At 39.4% G+C, this 16,605-nt stretch overlaps 1 protein-coding gene across 1 annotated transcript in view; it reads left to right on the forward strand.

Moving 5' to 3' along the window:
* Window positions 1-834: 834 nt before the first annotated feature.
* RANBP3 (RAN binding protein 3) overlaps window positions 835-16,605 on the forward strand; it is a gene marked incomplete at its 5' end in the record, with an annotated part of 41,514 nt that continues 25,743 nt past the window's right edge. The window contains 4 exons of the mRNA XM_039713332.1: window positions 835-890; window positions 9,314-9,517; window positions 14,815-14,851; window positions 14,937-15,023. Of these exons, the coding sequence (XP_039569266.1) occupies window positions 835-890; window positions 9,314-9,517; window positions 14,815-14,851; window positions 14,937-15,023 (384 nt within the window). The remainder of the gene's footprint in view (window positions 891-9,313; window positions 9,518-14,814; window positions 14,852-14,936; window positions 15,024-16,605) is intronic.

The following is a 16,605-nucleotide window of genomic DNA, read 5'->3' on the forward strand; positions in this document are numbered from 1 at the left end:
CAGCTTCTCTTCAAATATAACTCACAGACAAGATGCACCAGTTTGTTGGACTCTCAGGAATTCTCACCTCTGCTTTATCACACACTCCCCCGTGTATGTATATTTTTATTATTCTGAAGTAGTTGTGAAATCTCAAAGGACAATGGAAATGCATGCTCATTCTATACATTAATTCTACTCTTGTAGACTAGATGCTGATGGGCTTATTTAGAAAACGGCATCCTGCTAATAGTTGATTCAGAGCTTTAAGATGAAAGCATATGTGTTTTTAAATTATGCAGAAAAGACTGGTTCCTCTGTAGTGTGTAATATACCCGGTTTCAATTTCAGACCTGCAAATATTGATTTAGGACCTTTCTAAAGTTTTCAATGATAATGAACTACAGGTGTAATCAAATGTCAGCGTTAGGGGACCTTTAAGAAAGGGCTATGTGGGGGTGTACAACAAACTCCCTTTTCATTAATGCATGTCAATGGGGAAGGAAAAGAATCTGTTCAGCTAGTGAACTGCTGCAGCAAAGGGTCTTTTCCTTTGGATGTAAAGTATCAAGTACTAGCTTCTAAGTGATGTGGAGGGGAAACACAAATAGCTTTTAGACATTAGTAGTGTTGTTCGCCTTAAAACACTCCTTTTTGCTTTTGAAGATCAAGTCCTTATAAACATCTATTACCAGGAACTGGTAGAAACAATATGTGTAACTGAGATTTAACTGGCTTAGGGATTCATTGTTGCTAAAGGCATCATAGAACATAATTTTCATGTAGTCACATATTTTCATAATAGTCAATATAAATGTGGTTGGAAAAAACTCCAATGATTTCTCTTTTTTACAGAAAAACCTGCCATTGCCCCACCTGTCTTTGTATTTCAGAAGGATAAAGCACAGAAGGTAAGGAGATATTGATACTTTTTTTCATTTTGTTCTTAGCCCTGACTCCTTCTTTCCATGGTGATCAGCCTTTTGTATGTTGTGAAGCTGAGAGTGGCCAATAGAGCATTAACATCATTAATGGGTATAGGGCAAGCAGGTACAGAAGGGCTAAAAGTGGGAAGATGTATGGTGGTTTCACAATACAGGTAGCTCTTCAGACAGAAGATGGATCAATGTGGAAGAAGGAAGTTTGGTGAAGGTGTATCTTGAACATGTGTCAGAGGAGTGCTGACACACTTAGCATGACAAAGCTACAAAATATGTTTTTCTGATAATAGGGTTAAGATAAAGCAAAGAAAACTGGTCCAGATTATTGCTTTTCACCTCAGTGTACTTAAATGTCTCTAATATCTTTGGTTTTTATGCTGTGAAGTGTCTGGTTACCTTGGGAAATGGTAATTCTGTTCCCTCATCTCAATATGGCATTTAATTTTGTCTGGCTAATGGTAAAGGCTAGTAAGATTTATGTGGGAAAAAAAATCAAGGTTACTCTTGTTTCTGTTGAAGATGGTGGGAACCAAGAGAAGTATGTGATACAGTTTCTGTTGGATTGGTTTATTGTCTCTGGATTCAGAAATGTTTGAATTTAAATACCTAGTCATTTTTCAGTTGATAGCTTGAGTCTGGTACTTGTTCTAAACTAAAGAAAAGCTTTCTCACAGGTTCAGTAGGCATATTCCTCAGCAGAAGCTTGAAATAGTTTCTGAGCTTGGAAAGGATTTGTCTGCTGTCCTCCTAATATTAGCTAATCAAATTAAATCTGCTAGAGAGTAAGTACTTTCAAGACATTCTTTTAATAATATTTTTTACTGTGACTGTTTACATATGCTGTGGAATGAAGGGAGTGGTAGTGTTGGCACTACCAATTTTGATCATGTTTCCTTTTAGGAAACAGCTCCCAGTCACCCACTGTTGCTTAGACTGCTCTGAAGTCCCTTATGAGTTGCATCATGGTGAGTGTTCTCTGCAGGCGTCCTTTATCCTGGTGGAGATCATAGCAGTGTGCAATCCAGGCAGAGTGACACGGTCCTGTGTTCTTTTTGCTTGGCCTGGTCCTTACATGCCAAGATAGTAGTTCTTGTACTCTCAAGTTCCTTCATGATGCGCCTTTGCCGCTGCACCCCTTCAGCAGCCTCCATACTGCATGCCGTCAGCATTAAGCTGTGCAAACTCCTGCTGTGAGACAGTTCTGTTGCACTCTGATAGGTCTCATTAAAATATTTATAAAAATATATTAATTAAAGGGATAATGTGTTTTGGGGCTAGCAGAGATGATCTAGGGAGGGACATCTGTGATTTTAATCTACCCAGCTGCCTCTGAGGGCGCTGAGGTGGTGCTGAGCAGATAGCTGTATTCAGGACTGCCTCGGCACAGGCCAAAAGTCTGGCTTTGTTGGGTAGAGAGTCTGTGGGTTCCTGAGCATCTTGAAGGCACAGGAGTTAGAGATAAGTTAGACATTTATTTAAATGCCAGGTGGTGGTGGTGCTGTCATTGGGGCTAGTCACTGTGGCTTTGGGCATGGAATAAGTCTGGTTTGGGTGGGGAATAGGGGCCTGTTCCTTGAAACAGATCAGAGAGAGTCTAGTGGTAGCATCGGTCAGTTAGTTGCCAATTTTCAGAGTAGTAACAAACATAAATGCCTATGCTAAACTGTGTGTTGTGTGGAGATGTAGGATTTTTAAAGGGGAAGGGGGAGTGGTTAATAATTTTACTAGATTTTATTGTGGTGGATTTGACACTGCAGAGAAGGACTTACAGAAGCATCAGTGCTGTGCTTCTTGCAGTTTGATTGAATTAAGAGCTTGTTGCTTGTGCCAGTAGTTGGTTTTTGTAGTATAGGTACAGTAGTAGTATAGTCAGAACATGATGCTGTGAGCCCAAGGTAACAGCATATATACTATGCTGTATATATCAGAACCTAGCATTCAGGCAGTTTTAATCAACTTAATTAAGGAAAAGTGTATCAGGTTACATACTGGTTGAGATCTTTCACTGTATTTTCAGAAAGACTTAATAGCTAAGTGTTCCCAAGACGGGTAAACTCTGTTACTGTTTCTGTACAAGGTGCTTGGTTAAGTGCATTGTCTACCACAAAAGACTATTCTCCTTGAAGTTATCAGGGAAATTCTGTAAACAGAGGAGTTTTTCCTTGAGCACTGTTTTGAAGAAAATGCAAATGTAACTTCAAAATAGTTGTCAAAAAACACACTACTTGAATATGTAATTTCTTAATGTAAATTATAATTTTAATTTAGCAAAATGTCTGTCTAGTCAAGTCACTTTTTTCTGTAAGCAGAAGTTTTAGTGGAGGCTTTTTTTGTGCTGACACAGCAGTCTGACAATAAGCTGAGGGGAAGAAAAAGCACTGCATTGTGTATTCAGCTAACTGTTTGTGATGGTTGTTTCTATATTTGTCTACTATTTTTGCACATGAACCTGGATGTCCTGAGCAGAATTATTTCATTGCAGTTTCTACAGATCCTCTCAGTATTACATCTGGGTTGATATAATTCAGTGGTCTTACTGATTTTTCTGGAACTAACAGTAGTGTCTACTCTTAAGTTAAATAATGTTCTTTTTCTAGAAATCCTGACATAAGTTTGTGCTTGGAAGGTGTCTGACATTTGGGTCATACCAACACCATGGAGCACTTGAGGCTTGGAGCAGAGTGGCTGGAAAGCTGCCTGGTGGAGAAGGACCTGGTGGTGGTCCTGGTCAATAGCGGCTGAAGCTGAGCCCAGGTGTGCCCAGGCAGCTAAGAAGAAGGCCAATGGCACTTGGCCTGTACCCGCCACACTGTGGCCTGCAGGACCACGGCAATGACTGGGCACTTCTGAGGCATTTCAGATCCTGGGTTCAGTTTTAGGCCCCTCATGACAAGAAAGTCACTGAAGGGCTGGAGCTTGTCCAGAGAAGGGAACAGAGCTGGGGAAGGGTCTGGAGCGCAAGGCTGATAAGGAGCAGCTGAGGGGCTCAGCCTGGTGAAAGGGAGGCTTATAGGAGACCCTCTTGCTCTCTACAAGTCCCTGGCAGGAGAGTGGAGCCAGGTGGGGGTCGAGCTCTGCTAGCAGGGAACAAGGGACAGGATGAGAGAAAATGACCTCAAGTTGCGCTGGGGTGTTTAAGGTTGGATATTGGGAATTTCTTCACTGTTCAGCCCAGTCACAGCTGCCCATCCCTACAGGGAATTAAAAGCTGTGTGGATGTGGCGCTTGGGGATGTGGGCTACTGGTAGGCTTGGTAGTGCTGAGGGAATGGCTTGACTCTGATCTTAGAGTTTTCCAACCTGAACAATTCTATGGTTTTACAGTCTTTTTCTCCACTAGAAATTGGGTAATATTCAGGATGTTGTAGGACAAAATTCATACTAGTCTGGAAACTAATTTTTTAACTGCATCTTCCAATTAAGGTTGTATACACTTGAATAAAACATCAGACCTTGCAATTTGACACGTTTATTTAGATGGGACAAAAAATGCATAGTGTTCATAATGCTGCCCCTTAATGTTACTTTACATAAGGAGGTTTGAATTTTCTTGTGCAGTTAAAGACGCTTGAGCATGTCCAGTGAAGGGCAGTGAGGCCAGTGAGGGGCTTGGAGCACAAGCCCTATGAGGAACAACTGAGGGAGCTGAGGCTGTTTAGCCTGGAGAAAAGGAGACTCGGAGGTGATCTTATCACTCTCTACAACTTCCTGAAAGGTGGTTGTAGTCAGGTTGGTCTCTTTCACCAGGCAGCACTGACAGAACCAGAGGACACAGTCTCAAGCTGCACCAAGGGAAATTTAGGTTAGATATTAGGAAAAAGTTTTTTAGAGAAAGGGTGATGAAATTGTGGAATGGCCTGCCTGGGGAGGTGGTGGAGTTGCCACCCCTGGATGTCTTTAAAAAAAGACTGGATGTGACACTCAATGCCATAGTTTAGTTGAGGTGTTAGGGCATGGGTTGGACTCAATGATCTTGAAGGTCTCTTCGAACCTAGTGATTCTGTAAATTCTGTGAAAAGATAGGATTAGTCTGTCCTGGTTTTCGATTTAGATGTCAATTAATGGTGGATGTCAAGTTTGTAGTTACTAAATATGAGTGAGTCTTTATTTTCATGATTTTTCTGTCTCATTAACTATTTGAGAACTATTTTTACAAAGTGTGAAATATAATCTTGCAAGTATCTGAATAGTAGCACTGCTGTTCGAGTTTCTGACAAGCAGAGTTCCTAGGGCTGACACCAGTTGGAAAATTGCATCAGCTTAAGGCTCAAACTGCTGATATCTGAAAGCAACATGAAGTCTGAACCTCACTATGTTAGGCATGGAGTATTTCTGTTACTCCAAATAACTTCCTTATGAGGTAAGCTGTGCTTTTCATAGCACTTTCTGGATACAACATATATCTGTGTTTAATATTAGACACTTCGGTGTTTCTGCTCTGAAACTGATTTTAGCTTCTGCCATAAAACCATTTCATGACAAGTTTCTGGCCATAGGTTACTTGTAGTAATTTTCTGAAGTTAGCTTTTAACATGCATTTCTGAGGTGAAAGTATTCTGTCATTTTTGGATTGACACATTTTTAAAAGCAAGTATATTAGCTCAAACAAATTTAATCAGTAGTAGAGTAAAGAAACACTTTGTCCAAAAATGTTTTTAAAGTAGTGTCATTTGTTCTGCTAGTATGAACTGGATGTTACTAATTGTCATCACATAAAATCATTATGACCTCCCTAGTCACAAGTATAGGAAAAGGTAGATTCTCCACTTGGCTTAAAAAAATGTTTGCACTTGAAAACACCACTGTTTATGATGTGGATTGCATCTTTTCCTCCTCCCTCCATCAGCCTGTGTTGGGGTGTTCGGAGAATATAGAAAAGAGCGCTTCATTTCTAGTTTGCCGTATAACTAGTTTTGGTCAGTGTACTGCTTTCCATATGTGAATTGATAATGGTGGCCTTTTAAGATTAACTCTGAAAGAAGGTAAGTTATGTGATACTTGGGTCATGTTCCATACCAAAGTGGTACTCTTTTTAACGGGTAACTGGGGGATCCTAAATGCAAAGCTTCTAGAGTGAATAAGGAGTTATGTTGTTAAATTGTTCTAGCTGTCATTGTGCTCCTAACTATGGAGTTTTAAAACTAGGTATAGTGTTGTAAAAATTATGTAGGTGATTAGAAGATGGCATTCCCAGGTAGCCTGCAGAGCAAAATCATGAGTTAATTTAAGAAAAAAAAAATTAAAAAAAATTAGTTGAAGTCCTGCTTTGATGCAGTGTTATTTGGAAATGCTTGGGTTTTGGTGGTTTGGGGAGGCAGATGACTATAAAAGATTCTTCATGCTGTGGCCATGACTTACAGATTTAGGATACTGGCAGAGAGAGAACTGCCACTATCCTAAACCTGTTAGTGGGAGAGTGAATGAAGTAATTTGTGTACAGAGAGGCAGAGCATTTCCTTTCCCAGGCTGTTTCAGCATTGTTAGCATGGATACCTAGTGGAACTGAATTGTAAGTCCATAGTATGATTAAGGAGTTAAAATTTTTGCCTAAGAGGTCATAATTGTGAATATATTGCTGTACTTAAAGAACAGTCATGAAGGTATTTGGAGAGACAGTTGTGCAGAAAAAGCTTGGAGGAATATAGAGAGGCTCATAAAGGTGTTAGGCATATAGGCAAGAGTTGTCCTTGGCTTTAAGCAGGTAAAAAATGTGAAACGATATACTGAGAGTAGTCTTTTTAGGCCATTGGATAGAGGTGCTAGAGTGAGGAAAATGAGGAAGGGTGTTGCAAATAACTCAACTTGGAATTGGGAGGAAAAGCTGGTCCAAGAGTGCTTGTTCCAGTCTTTATTGAAAAGCATTATTTCTTTGCCTGTATTTGGTGACTGTAGTATCATTTGAGTCTTAGCTTTTAATTATTCCTTCATGTCTCTCCTTATTTTCTACAATATGGAGGAAGCAAAATCTCCTAATAGATGTATTTAGTCTGGGTGTGTTATTTTTAGTTTTAAACAAATAGAAGTTGTTTGATCTGGCTGAGCAAGGTGAATTTGTGTAGGTGGCTTCCTAATATTATTCAATGCTCCCTTGATCTTTGCCGTAGTGTTTCAGAAGCAGGAACAGGATTCTGTCAAGGTCTCCCTAGAACTGTATTTTATAGGGAATGTTTTCTCTAGAGAGAGGAGGCTCAAGGAGGGACACATTTCTCAAACAAAATATTCCAGTAAAATGGAAGAGAGTGAACTGTTCACCAGCTCCAAAGAACTTCCAGAAAGATCTTAGATCAGAATTCATGAAGCTAAGAGACTAGGAAAAACTTTCAATAGTATGCATGACTAAGGATTAAAATTAATTTTAAGAGTTTACAGTTTCCTTTGGATATGCTTTTTTGAGAGCAAAAAAGCAGCTGTACGAACATCTGCCTAGGCAGTTCTGGTTTGATAAATAAATCCTTGAGTCCTTTGTTGGTTTTGTCTTCCATGACTTAAACCATATACTATTCACAAAATTCTGAAACTTACAGTAGTTTTTGATGAATATACTTTTTCTAACATAGTTTGATTTTTTAAATGTGTTTGTATATTGGCCATGAAATTCTTGTCTTGGATTCAGATTTTTCTTCACAGAAGTCGTGATTTGCAATAGCTATTTTTGTTTGTTTCTTTTGTGGGTCTTGAAGCAGATATTCCAGTCTTGCTTGGGTTAGAAGTCAGATTTATACTTATTTCCACTTTTTAAAATGCTTGACAGCAAATATTTCAAGTATTACGGAGTTATTAAAATCTCTTGGATATTTACTTAGCCTTCTTTAGGATATTCTAAACAGTGGTGATATCAATTACTTGCAAAATATTTTGTCATTTCCAATCTTAAGTGCTTAGCACAAGTGTGCATTGCATGTTCTTGCTGCCTCTTCATTACGAGCAATTTTCTAAACTGTACCTAGAAGTCTTTAAATTTTTGGTAAGGCTCTTTTTTTTACACATATTGTAAGTGCTATGGCCAGTTCCAGGTAGCCTTTTCCTGCTGTTCTCCCCAGACAAAAAGGTAAGGATAGGTGACTAGGCTGCTAGATTTTATTAAATGTTTGGTGAAAAAAATGTTTCTTTAACTCTTCTCATTCTGTGGGGTTTTAAGTTAGTGTTTGGGTCTGTTATTAACAACTAAATATTAAAATGTTACATAGTTTTGACAGTACAAAAACCCAGCACCCTGAACTTTTACCTGGTATCCATAGTAATATCCCCATAAATAGCTTTTTGCTATTTTGAGCCAAATTATAGTAATTTCTTGCATATAAAATTTCACCTATCACTGGCTTTTGTTACTATGACAGGGCAAGTGTTACTTGAAGAACTTGGCTCTTGAGTGCTGCTGTTTATTTTTCAGGCTTTTGCTTACTTTCTTGCACAGACCTGGGCAATGATGAGCATTTTTAGTCACTTGGTTCTACCAAGTGTTTTCTGGGAGCAAGCCGAGGTTGTGTCCTTTTGAGTGCCATCTTTTCCTTACTGCTTAATTCTTCAGATACTTCACTTCCTATATAAGATGCAGGGAAGCTCAGCCCACAGATTGCAAGTGCGCATCCTTGCCTGCACGTAACCAGTAGACTATAATTCAGTCCTTAATCACAATACAGTTGTTTGTGCTTAAAGCCTTTTTAGAACTTTTTCATTCTTCAAATGTGTACAGAATATGATAATGCTACCTTTTGTTGTACAGGCAGGGATGTGCACTATTAAATGATGTGAAGGAATGAAAAGTCTGTGGCAGAAGTTCAGTAAATACTAATCCCATTAGGGTGCAGTTATCCAGTCACCTCCCTCCTTGAAATAGATTGAAAGTTGCTAATTTATGAAAAAAACATTGGTGTTGCTTTTCAGATAATTCACCATCATGTAAATATGAAAGGATCATGTGTCTTGTGTGCATGTTAAAATAATTAGTTTCTGTGAAAATTTTATAACCAGCCTCATCTCCCTCAAAAGTTGGCTGAAGAGTCAGTGAAGGACACTTATTTAGAGAAATTGTCTAATTTTTATATCTGAATCTGAAGCTAAAAAGTATCAACTGTCCTTGAGAGAGGGGAGGGGTTAAACCCCAACAAGCCTGTAGCTGGCGAAATCCTCTTTGCTGGGGATGCAGGTGGTTTTGGTAACTTTCAAAAGAGTGCATTTGCTCCAACTAAGGCTTTTCTCAAGGATGGGAACTAATTCTGTCAGCACATTCTGTTACAGAGTTTCTATGTGTTTTAATTGGTGTCTCAGGAACAAGCAGCTCCTTCTGCCCTACTGTGAAAACAGTGAAAATTAAACAAATGGATCCTCTCACTAGGACGACCAATCTCATGTTGCAGCCTTGCATTGAAGGGACGTTGTCTTTTCTGCTCACAGTCCCCTGCAGAGCAAAAAGCTTTGTCGGATTCAGGCGAGGACCCCCAGGGAGAGGTTGAGCCCCCCTACCATGGTCTGGGTCACACAGAACCAGCTGGTGAGTGCGACTCTGAGCACCCTGCTCCTGCTGTGGCCTCAGTCAGTGCTACCCTGAGTCCTGCTTCTGAAGCCCAGCTTGCTCCTATTCAACAAGAACTGGCAGGGGTAAGTGACAATCTACCAAGTACTTCTGCTGCTGAGGGGATTAGAGAAGAAAGTCCCTTCCATTAGGTGGAATCTGTTACTGTTCACTGTAGGTAGTGCAAATCACAGTCTGTCTGGTTCTTTGATCGCAAGTATTAGTCTTCTCTAAACCCTCATTCCAATTAGAAGAAATGAAATTTGTGAGTCTCCCTAGTAGCGCAACTGTAGAAGACACCTCAAGTATTTTAAAATTTAAAGTGTAAACTGTGTGTTTGCTAAGGGCAAAAGCACTTCTAAATAAATGAGAAAATGGGTCTATATTTGATGGATTTGCTTCAGGCAGTTAGAGGAGGACTCTTTGTTCCCTCTATGGGCCATAATACTGCAGCTTGACAAAGTGAGCAGGTAATGCTGCTTCCACTGTATATGTCATGCCAACCCGTAAGGTATTTAACAGATTAAAAGCACCAAGCATCATAGCAGAGTTTTGGATTTGGGTGTTTGGAGTGGGTAGGAAATCAGTATCTTGTGGACAAACTGTCAGTGCTCATAATTTGATTTTTCTTCTGGTGATGTGGCAAAATCTTTTCTGAAAGATTGGATGACTAAATGACTCCTACCATACAGTCTTTCAGAGCAACTTGAAGTGTTCCTAATCTTTCTGGTTGGTGAACCATGTTTTCTTGGTGCAGATGGGTGTCACTGTTCATTCTGGCATCACATCCTAAGCATGTGCTCTTTGCTCAAGCTTTGTTAAAGCTGCTTTACCTAATACCTGGACCCTTTTCTTGCACGAGTTGGTTTGGGGTTTTTTTGTCCAAGAATTGGCCATTTCAAGTAAACCCAGTACTGAATGGATTGTCATTATAAGGTGCTAATAGCTGTAGGTTAAGCACCTTTCAGTGTTCAGATTGTTGCTTGATTAACTGTTGCAGAACTCTTTCAGTTTCTTTTCTGAAGGTTTAGATTTTCAAGGGTTAATATTTTAAAATATAGCTGGTAAACATGTGCAGAAAATCACGCTCTGAAAAGCCAATGTCCATAAAGGAGACAGAGGAGTCCTGCAACTTTATTTGAATAAAAAAGGAGAGGGTCCACTGGGCCACAAGTTCCCACCAGATTTTCTTGAGGTTCTGGAGGGTGCACCCTTCTCTTTTTATCCCAACCCATGTTGCCCTCTTCCTTTCTCCATTGTCTGAAGTACTAGGAAGGTAGAGCCTTCCCGAACTGCCTATCACATATTTCCCCTTCAAAGTGTCATTTTACCCCAAAGTTCCTACGTTCAGGCTCGTGCTGAGTCCCTCACTTGTCTGTTTCAGGAGCTGGGCTGTCTGGACTCCATAACAAACCTGCTTCTTGAAGTTAGGGGAGAGTAAGACCAGTTTCAAAGGCGTTAACACCCATACCCTCACCCATGGAATTCTTTGTAAAGATATTATCACACATCTTTCCTATCAGACATAATCACAGACTTTTATCTCAGTTTTCTGTCATTTGAAATTGCAGTGTTACTAGAACTGTCCAAGAGAATGGTGTTAACCAGACTTTCAGGAACACAGCAGGAAGTGGTTATCTTCATCTTGTTCTTAGAGAGCAGAAAATCTTGCCCCAGTTAACCGTGTTCTGAAAGAAATTTAAAACCCACAAATGCTGTTGGGGGTCATATGCAGAAATTAGCGGCTGTACAGAACATCTGCTTCAGCATTCTTCTTGATTCTATTCAGTTAAATGTACTGAATTGTATGGTGCCAGTATGGGCATGTAATTGGCATGCACTGGCGAGTACTCTTCAAATTGTCCCAGTGTCTTACAGTAAAACCATCCCTTACCTTGAAATCTAGAGAAGGCTGATGCATCTTAAAGACTGCTTGTACTGGTTCATTGGAGCGTCAGTTTTCATGCAGTCTTCCCAGGGCCTGGAAAGATGGATGAGTTAAGACAGAAGAAGAGGCACTGCTTGTTTCTTGTTGACTTGTTTGTACACACACTCACAGATATTTCTGGTACGGCCCCTTGCAGAGCTGATGGTTGTGTCTTAACTCTTTGCTAACCCACACCAACCTCCCGCAGCACATGGCCATCCCAGCAAGACTGCTGATTAAGAGGTTCTGGAACAGTTTTTAAGAAAACCATGGCAGTTCAATAATGCCTGTGTATGTGCAGAGTGTCTGGACTGAAGACTTGCATTACTGTGCTCTGAAGTCCTTTTTATATGACTTTTTGCATCTTAAAATGCATTTTCAAAGATAAACACTGAAAGTGTACTCTTAGAGCTTTCCCTGAATTGCACTGACCTTTTCTGCTTTTCCCAAATTCTCCCTGTTTCTGCTCACTAGTGTAAATAAGCAAAAACTGACAATTTAAAGTTTTGAAGTTCTTATCTTAGCTTGATGTAACAATTGTGTGACGAATTAATGTTTGTATTTAGTTAACTACTGTGACTTACGGTTTTAAGAAGCAGTTGGTAACCTTTAAGAAGCTAATTTCCTTAACTAGAAATGTGTCTTAATTGTAGGAGCCTCTATAAATAGAGGCATATATGTAACCTTTCTCTAGCTGGATTTCTGAAAGCTAGGGACAGAGGAAGTAAGTGCAAAGTGGCTTCTGCTCTTAAATGAGAAAATTCTAGGTTGGATTTTGCTGTTACCAGTTTGTGCCTCATCAGCATCTAAGTCCAAAGAGCTGAATGGAAATAAATTTAATTACCTTGGTTGTTTCTTACAGGATGAGCTGGTCCTTGCTTTTGTTTCCATTTTGTGGGGTACTTATGTAAAGCAGGTGTTGCTGTAAAGTACAGACTGAGTAGGTTGAGAAGTGTAAAATGGAGAGGCTGGACTGCTGTTCGTTGTGCTGCTTTTCCAGTCTGTCAGGTTTGTCATGCATATATACCCCTGCTTTTTGTCTAGTGTACCCAGCTTCCTCTGAAGCAGCACTGGTATGTGATTCTGGCTGCAGAATTATCTGTGGCTTCATAGAAAAGTGAAGCTTATGCTAATACAGTCGATCTGTGTACCCTCATGGAATCTACCTGGCATCTATTTGTCCACAGGTACACAGCTTTACTCTCCCAAAACTTGGGCTAGGAAGCATGGAAATAACTTGGAGCAGATTCTCTGTTCTGCTTTGCCCTCAGCAGAGCACAGAGTTGCTTTTGGATAGTGATGCCTGTTACCTACTAAACACGGTGATGGTATTTTAGTTGTGCTTGTCAGTTACAAAATTACCATGATAAGATGATTTGAGGCTTGTGCCTCAAATCATATTGGTTTGACTTTTGGATGTGTTACTTGAGCATTGAGAATGAAGCATATGTTAAGTTTTTGACATTCAGGTGGAAATAATTTGTTTATTTTTAAGGATTTTTTGCATATAGAGATCTGCAGTTCCACTCATGCAAATATTTTACCAAGTGTTTTCACTTTCAGGATTTTTGATAGAAGTGGAAACAAATTGCTTTTATATGTGACAACACTTTATGTGCAAAATGGAATAATTTTGACTTCAGATGCTGGTTGCTGAAATACGTGATATCATGGTTTTCCATTTTAGCCTCATCTTTTGGGAAAGTGTTGTGTGTGACTAATAAGACCACCCTCTGGTAGTACCACGGACTACTTGACTAATTATGTGGAAAGAGCCATGGATCATCAAGTGCAGTATTAACATGGCTGGGCTGATAGGTGTGTGTGAATGCAGGGAGTTGCATTCCAGAACTGTCAGTAGCTTCTTATTCCTGATGCTAAAGGTTTCAAAAGTACTCAACTAGGGGGCTAGCGAGGTAGCTATTTTTTTCTATGAACATAAAACAGAAAAGCCCTTAAAGGTAATTAAATAGGCAGAGTGCGATGTAAATGTTTTTTACTAGCATTTAGTGGAGTACTGATAGTACAGTATTATCCGAGTTCTAAAGGTATGCAATGCTAAATAGAAAGTTTTTTTACTTTCTGGTATTCTTACACCCAAGGTATGCCTCAGATGTCAGTCCTGTGCAGACTTGTGCAGGCTTTCTGTGTGCCTGCCTGCTCTCAGTGGGCTGAATCATGGTGGAGGAGGCGTTTTGGGGCGTCAGTGGGCTCTGCCCGTGAGCTGCCATTCTTCCATTTATCAGCCAATCTCTGAAGTAAGACTGTGTGAAGGGGAGGTGTCTATCTGCATGCATGTCCTGAGGCAGGAGTAGGATGAAAGGATACTGTTGCACTAGGTAGATGGTCCAGTGCGTCAGAGCTGTCTGAAAGGATGGTGTAGCCAAGGTGGGGGTTGGTCTGTTCCTCCAGGTAACAAGTTACAGGACAAGAGCATACGGCCTGTAGTTGAACATTTAGATTGGATATTAGGAAAAGCATGTTCCACAAAAGTTTTCTGCAGCCATGGAACAGGCTGCCCGTGGCAGTGGTGGAGCCATCTTCCCTGCAGGGATTTGTGAGATATGTGGATGTGGCACTTGTGGACATGTTTTAGCATTGGGCATGGCAGTTCTGATGGATCACTTAGACTTGATGATCTTAAAGGTTCTTGCTTACCTAAGCAATTCAATTATTCTAAGATGTTTTGTGGTGAGATGAAAATGCTGATGCAGCCGTGATCACCTTCCACAGTGAAAGGAATCTGCCATGTGGTTATTTTTTGGAGGAGCGAAGGAGATTATATTAGTTGAGGAACTGGCAGAGAGGTAGGAGGAAGGAGCCATAGAAATCCTCAGAAAATACAAAAAACCTTTGTTCAAAGACATTTTTAATATCTATGATAGTTGGTAGCTTGTGGTGCTTCTTCTTTTGTTTTGGTACTGTGGAAGATATTAGGGGACTATCCATGGCTAATTCCAATAAAAATACTGTCGTACTGGTTTATAGAGCATGCTTTGAAAGACATTCCTCTAATGCTATGATTGTGTTGAAGGAACTAATGTCACTTAGTAATTAGGTAAAGTGCTTTGGAATGAACTCCGAAACAATGGGTATATTTATGTTGAGCTTGAAACTTCATATTTTAAAAATGAAACCAATTTTGAAAACTGTCATTTTCAAATTTTCAGTATATAGAAAATGTAACTGTAGTAATTGTTACACAGTCCCTAAAGATATTAGTGCTTGGGAATCTTCAGGAATCTTACTTGTACATGAAATATTGTAAATTAATTGCATTTGATAGTATCTGTATGAAGCTGTGCCCACATATAAGTCATGGAAGATTACCGCATTGTGTATCATTGACATTAAAGAAAAATTCTCCTAAGTGATGTTTAAAACATTTGGATCAAGCTGAAGAGACTGAAATGTTCAGTATGTGATCTTTCTTTGATCAGTGTAATCTGATTTCAGAGATCTGCAGATGGATCAAGTCCAGAAGATGCAGACGGTAAGAGATTTTATTGTAAAATTAAAAGCTGTGAGTGTGTCTTGCTGGGATGTTTTGCGTTTTCTCTAATATTTTTTTTCTACAGAATCTGACCGAGAGGATGGAAGCTACTGTCCACCTGTAAAACGAGAGAGAACTTCATCTTTGACTCAGTTCCCTCCTTCTCAGTCAGGTAAATGTTGCTACAGTATTATATATGAGGGATGGTTTTCCTACCTAGACATTCTTTTTCCAGTTATGTAAGCAGTCTTATTACTGTCTGTTGTGCTTTAGGTTAAGACCACAGCAGCCATGTACTCACATTAGCAAATTTGATGAAGCCCAAAGGAGCTGATAGTTTTTAAAAATGTTTTTTATCTGTAAGTTTATGTGTATTTGTAGTTTCACCTTTTACTCTTGTGCTGTTAAATTGCAGAATTAACCAGAAATCATCTTGATTTGTTGTGATCAGGTCACTTCTTTCCAGATTTATATAAGTCCTACCTGTTTCTTAGTTACTCTGCTGCCAGGGAAGTTTTTCAAGTCACAACTTGTGTTTTAGTCCTCTTTTCTCTCCTCCCATTACTTTTAAAATGGGGAGGATTCAGTGCATTTCTTAAACACCGGACATATGCGAGAAAGAATGACCACAGCCTGTGGGTGTACAAGTCAGGGCAGTGAATTCACTGGGGTAAATTCATTCAGTTCACTTGCATGGGAATGGCTACGTTTGATATTTGTTCACTCACAGGAACAGTCTTGATTTGTGCCGTCTCTCCTCACAGATCATATGAAGGTTTTAGCTTTGGTCAGCGGTTATTTTAGTTGAGATATGTCAGTGTTTGAGGCAGATTTTGAGACTGCTACTTTATTTCTACTGTCTTAAGTTGAACCAAGGAAGATGAAAAACCTTGAAGGAAAGAAGTAAAAAAAAGTTCCTATCCTATGCAGCACATTCTGGAGATGTGACTATAAGGTGAAAGCCTGGTTTTGATTTTAATTTGAAAAAACAAATTACTGTGAAATTCCAAATGTAGTTGCTGATACTTTATGGGCATAGCATTTTAAATTCGTGCACTAGTGCTAATCAGGAGAAGAAGCTCTTTGTCTTTCAGATCCTGGTTTTCTGGCGTGCAACTCATTGGATCTCCAGATATCATCCTATGAATTGGGTGATCAGTGTTACTGCTGTCTGTTTGCCAGCCACTCTTAGTAAAGGAATGCACAATAATAATGAATATGGGGTTTTGCATATTTTCTGTTAGAATAACAGTATGTGTATACCCAGGTTCCCCATAATCTCTTAACACTTGCATTCCACAATGTCTTTGCCGTATAAGATTAGAATCTCTATGCTAACCTCTGTTAAGAAGTGGAGGAAAGCAATTTACTCAGCTCTTCCTTGGTTAAATACTGGATATTCCAGGAGTACAGTATCCTTTCTAAAGCCTCTGCTTAGCTAATGAATTTTGAGAGGAAAACTGTGTCATGTTTAAACTTAAGGCAGACAATAATAAAAAGAGAGAAGGTGGAATTAAAGGAAATAAGAAAAAATGTTCAGACTTAATTATAAAAGGCAAATGCCGTATTTTTTAGTACAATGGTGTTCAGAGATGAGCTTTGTTTCTCTTTTCAACATACTTGAACTTTTTCTACAGCCTCATAAAAATTAAAAGAGCCAGTAAATACTGTTAAGCTTTTCTTCATGCAAAATTATCTGTTGGAGAAATCTGTCTCCTTCTGACTGTCCTATTTGATAAACTGGATTGTGATTT

The sequence above is a fragment of the Passer montanus genome, unplaced genomic scaffold (assembly GCF_014805655.1).
Source record: "Passer montanus isolate IOZ18808 unplaced genomic scaffold, ASM1480565v1 scaffold285, whole genome shotgun sequence".
Classification (NCBI taxonomy): Eukaryota; Metazoa; Chordata; class Aves; order Passeriformes; family Passeridae; genus Passer; species Passer montanus.